Source organism: Sesamum indicum, linkage group LG5, assembly GCF_000512975.1.
Source record: "Sesamum indicum cultivar Zhongzhi No. 13 linkage group LG5, S_indicum_v1.0, whole genome shotgun sequence".
Classification (NCBI taxonomy): Eukaryota; Viridiplantae; Streptophyta; class Magnoliopsida; order Lamiales; family Pedaliaceae; genus Sesamum; species Sesamum indicum.
The window spans coordinates 6,800,431-6,805,392 of record NC_026149.1 but is presented as its reverse complement, the minus strand read 5'-3'; the positions used below and the strand labels follow the sequence as shown (position 1 = coordinate 6,805,392).

General features: G+C 41.6%; 1 protein-coding gene across 1 annotated transcript; it reads right to left on the bottom strand.

Moving 5' to 3' along the window:
* Positions 1,209 to 2,702, bottom strand: LOC105162186. Its single transcript, XM_011080154.2, has 2 exons — positions 1,922 to 2,702; positions 1,209 to 1,837 (listed from the first exon to the last, which is right to left on the bottom strand). Exons 1-2 carry the CDS (start codon positions 2,221 to 2,223, stop codon positions 1,777 to 1,779), a joined length of 363 nt encoding a protein of 120 aa, XP_011078456.1. The 5' UTR covers positions 2,224 to 2,702; the 3' UTR covers positions 1,209 to 1,776.

The following is a 4,962-nucleotide window of genomic DNA, read 5'->3' as shown; positions in this document are numbered from 1 at the left end:
CACTTATCCAATGAAAGTGCAAGTGTCTATAGGACTCTCGATTCCCAATTTCGAGATCCTCGACTTGGAACGTTTTAGACCAACCCTCAAAAGTTGATTTCATAGTTGCCATCCAATGCGAAGCCCAACTACATGCGTTGTTCAATTGGTCACTGGGCATTTGTTGTGACGTTAAAACACCGTCCAATATAATTAGTAAACACAACAAACACATGGTACTACAGATGAATGCTTACTATATTAATCAAGATAATATCACATTCATAAAGATTGCTAAATGGTTCTCAAAACCGCCAATTCAATTGACTTTTTGGTCACCTATTCTAATATATATATATATGTATGTGTGTATGATCATAATTACACACTGATATACATAATATAGAAAACACAAGAACTCCTCATTCCTTCTTTAGATTTCAGCGATCTCTCACCCTCTTCTCCAAGCTTGATTTTGATCTCTTCTCGTAGAGGGATCAAAGTTGTTTTCCTCGCAGTATGGTGTGGATCATCTCTAGAGGATTCCTCCATTAAAACTAAGGTGAACGAATCGATACTATATAACCGGTTGGAACTTAAAGTGGAAGTGGTCATTTTCATTTTGAATTGGGTATATTCTTTCATTTTTACCATTGGATTTTATTTTCATCCTCACACTACATGTAACGCTCGGGAACACAGTGACTGGCGAATAGAAAATAGGTTCCTATGTTAAGTAATTAAGTGAAATGCGGTTTCAAGTATTAAAGCATAAATGTTTAGTCCAAGATGGGAACCGATATCAAATTTCGTACCCTAGACTAAGGACGAAAGACGGTAGACGAAAAGACCGTACCAGCACGGAATTAGGGAGCCTAAACGTTCATACATGCATTCAGCTCATCTGTAGTGAAATGAATTGTTGCTAGACCGCCACATTGACCAAGGATGATTAATTAGATTAGATTTAATTAATCATTCGTGTTGGATACTAGCCCAAGTTTAGTTGAGGGTGAACCTAAAGAGTCACACATAAATCACCGATGAAGAAAACAGAATTAATTATGAATTAATTTCGAGAGATATAAATAATTAGATTATTTACATGTGAGATGATTCATTGAGTGGATCACCCAAAATTAAATTAATTGTATTAATTTAATTGAACTAATTTATTAATTAAGAGATATTTTTGGCCTGTTACTTTAATTGGATTAAATGTCATCGGGCTTAATTTTGTTTGAATTTTATTAATCTAATTTAATTAAAATTCATTTGGATCTCAAAATTATTTTAGACCTAGTCGACTAAATTAAGTCCCATTAACCAAAGGGTTGACTTCTATTGTTGGAAGGAGGGTTCACCAAGTTGCACTTTTAGAAAGTGCAAACTTAACCATATTCCGAGCCCTGCTCTACATGGCATGATTGGATCGTACCATATAAGAAGGGTGGTTGTCTTGTAGGTAAGTGAACTGCATCTAGACACATTTCCTCCTTCCCATACGAGGCATATATATATATATGTGTGTGTGTGTGTGTGTGTGTGTATGATCTTGGTAATACACACATAATATAGATAACACAAAATCTCCGACCCCTCCTCCTAGCAAATTTGGCAGCCCTCTTTCATCTACAATAGATCGATTTTGATCTCTTCTAGCAAGGAGATCTCTTAATTATTGGCATTATCTTTGTTGTCCTCATTTATTTTGTTTAAATATGCTAAGTGGAGGCGTCTCCCTCTTTCTAATCTCCCATTCCTGGGAAGTCCCTCGCTTTGGAGTTAATTGCTGCTTTAGGGGGAAGACTCCTCACTTCGGCCTCGGCCTCTCCTAGTATATTGTCTAAATCTTCTTCTGCAAGGAAAAAATAATTCAATAAAAATACGCTAAAATGAAAAACAAGAACAAATTAAAGAAAGACCAATCCGAAGAACGAACCTGATTCGAGAGGGAGCTCTACCTTCAAGAGCAGGAGCATCTAAAAAGGGGTCTGGAGCGTTTTTCATGGTGGTGGAAATATCTAAGAAAGATGGGTCCTTCTCTGGTGGAGGGTACCCGTGTGCCTTCAATTTTTCCTTGCATGCCACAAAGCCATGTCCGAAGTAGGGAGCAGTAATTTTAGCCAATTCCCTCTTATAGGACTTAGACTTCTTGAACTGCTCAAGACGACTCACCCAATACCCCTCCAAATAATGTTGCCCGTCTGCCGTATCAAGAAACTCTAGGGCCACCTTCTCCATGGCCTGCTTGAGGGCCTCCTCATGTCCCTGAGTCTCTTTCTAGCTCTTTTTCCAGCAGCTGTGAACGACCATCGCCTCTTTCTTATCCTCCTTTAGCTTAAGATTTCGGCCCCTAGACGCTCTAACTTCTCCTCCAGCTTCCTCCTTGGGGCATCAATTTGGGTCACCCCCATCTCGTCCTTGAGAGAGGGTGGAGTAGGGGGTCTTGAAAGAGGTCTGGCAGAGATGGCGGGAGAGGCTCCAGTCATGCTTGACTTCACCCTCTTAGAAGAACCCATTGGGGTAGCCCTGGGAATAGGAGAAGCAACTTGTTTCCCTTTGGAATCGCTGGAAGATGAAGTCCCTCTAGGAGATCGAGAAGGAGGCCCCTCTAGACCGAAACCCCAAAGTATGGTCTTGCATCAGCTTACTAAACATGATGTTTTCTGCACCAAGAAAGGATATATAATATCATAACACGGAATTCGTATGAACAAAGAAAAGACAAAAAGCACTAACAAAAGTACCCAGGGAGACCCCCAAGGGTTCACCTGAGGACTTCGACCGAAATGGCCCAGCAGCCTTATTGGACCGACAATCATAAGGGTTTTCGTTCAATATGTCCAACAAGGAGGTCAGTACAATGGACCTCTCCCCAACCTGAAGAAGAAGGCGGGCTTCTTGAATCCACTGGTCAGGGAAAGACTAGGGGCGAGAGGATAAAACAAAAAAGAAGCTCTTCTTCCAGTTTTTTAGGGTATGGGGGGAAGGTAAGAAGGAGATTCCAGGGCTAAGCATGAACACAAAAAAGCCCGTCGTGCTCTTTTCATGCGATAACATTGCGTGAAGATACTGGCAGAAACAGAAAACTGGTGGAAATAGAAAATCATGAAAAAACTGGCCAAAAGCTTGAAGAAATTGGGGACCTACTGGTTTAGAGGACACCAAATAGAAGCGCCACATTAGAGTAAAAGGAGGGAACGGGAAAACGAAGGCCTGATTTCAACTATGCAGAAAAGAACATCATGCAGTTGGGAGGAGGAAGGTGAGGGCAACTCTTGGGGGAGGGTATGTAAAGGAAAAAGGAAGGAGGAATGTAATAGTCCTGTATTAGCTGTTATATCCCCATGACCTTGAGGACGGAATAACCCCACTCTAGAGACGAAGGAGAAGCCTCCCTCTCCTCTTCTCTAAGGGAAGAATCCTCCCCCTCATTTCCCCCTTTAACATCAACGTCTTCCTCATCGATTAAGTGATAGACCATCATTATTGCTTGGCGGAGACTCCTCCTTCGGCTCGAGGGAAAGCAGGCGGAAGACCGCCCATCCCCCTCGAAGTCACCTTCGATGGATCATTGTCCGCAAAAGTCTCGCCCATTAAACTGATTGAGTCATCGAAAAAAGACATACTCTACAAATATTTAGAAAAGCTTTAGAGGAAGGGGAACAAAATACTTACAAGGCTCTTTAATAGAAGGAACTGGTGATGCTTTAAGAAAAAGAAAAGAAGAAGAAATAAGAGGGGAGTTACCTATTTAAGACATGGGAGGGGAAGTTGCAGGCACGTTCTACTAATCGCTAGTGATGGAGGGGCTTGTAGCCGCCTCTACGCGTGGTAGAGGCATTTATCACCTCCCAGCAATCGAGAAGGCTAGGCTTAGACCTAGCCATCATTTCCTGATAGGAACAGAGATGCGTTGCACAAAGAATGGATAAATAAAAAGACGCGCGTAGTCCGAAAAACACAAATGAGAAAGGATCCCTTCCCCAACTGATAGAAGGTTTCCCTTTATATCAAAGAAAGCAGGGTCTCCTACTTTAAGAAGGAGTTGAAGGCGCCCCCTCCTCCTTAGAGTGCGGGGGACTGAATGATGGGTATGGCCTAGCATGGTCCGGTCCAAAAATGAGGTGGGAAGCCCAGACATCCCACCTACGTGCACCCAGGACAAATCAAAGGCCCAAATCACACGGCTCAACTAGCATAGCCAAAGAACCTTGCAAACGGTCCAATCCTCATGCACAGATCAGCCCTTGATGCCTACGTGGCAAACACAGAGGCCCTCCACGTGTAGGTACCTCCATGGCTGACGAGGAGTACACATGGCGGAAGGCCTCCCCATAAAAACCTGGACTCTAGCGCCCGACAAACTCCTAGAGGGCTGGGAGTCCTCCTCCATCTTGGACTCTCTCCCTCACTCAAATAACAAATTCTCATAACATAATCCCTAAAAAAGAGGGTTTAACCACACTTTACCTCAACTAACACTACTCGTTTCCCTAAAAAACAAGAAGCAACATCAATCCCATGGCAAGGAAGGCTCTCTGCAATAAGCCCATATCCCGGCAGAGGGACGCCTTCACGCCGCAGAAACTCAACTACTACCTTGCTGATCTACTATCACCCCTCATATACTTGATTTTTTTCTTATTTCTTCAACATTATATCATATTCTTTTAATATTTTTTCGTTATCTGAATTCTTATTTTTTGAATTTGGTACTGACTTAAGCATTGGAGTGCCAACCTTTTATTTTGCAGGTTCTCTCTCACGAAAGTTTTTATTCGGTTGGCCCAAATCCATCCCCAAGGTCCAAAAATTTTGAACTCGTGCTAAAATCGCACGCATCACTACAAATAATTTTATAAATACAATAAAATATACCAAATAATTAACAAATATGACAAAATATTTATAATAATTAACAATTGCAGAAATATACCCAACAAAAATATATTTCAGAAAAATAGAAAAAAAAAAAGA

Coding starts and splice junctions, on each gene's coding strand:
- LOC105162186 (XM_011080154.2), bottom strand. CDS start 2,223: ATGGAGAAGGTGGCCCTAGAGTTTCTTGATACGGCAGACGGGCAACAT. Junction 1,838..1,921: donor AGAGCTCCCTCTCGAATCAG/GTTCGTTCTTCG, acceptor TTTTCCTTGCAG/AAGAAGATTTAGACAATATA.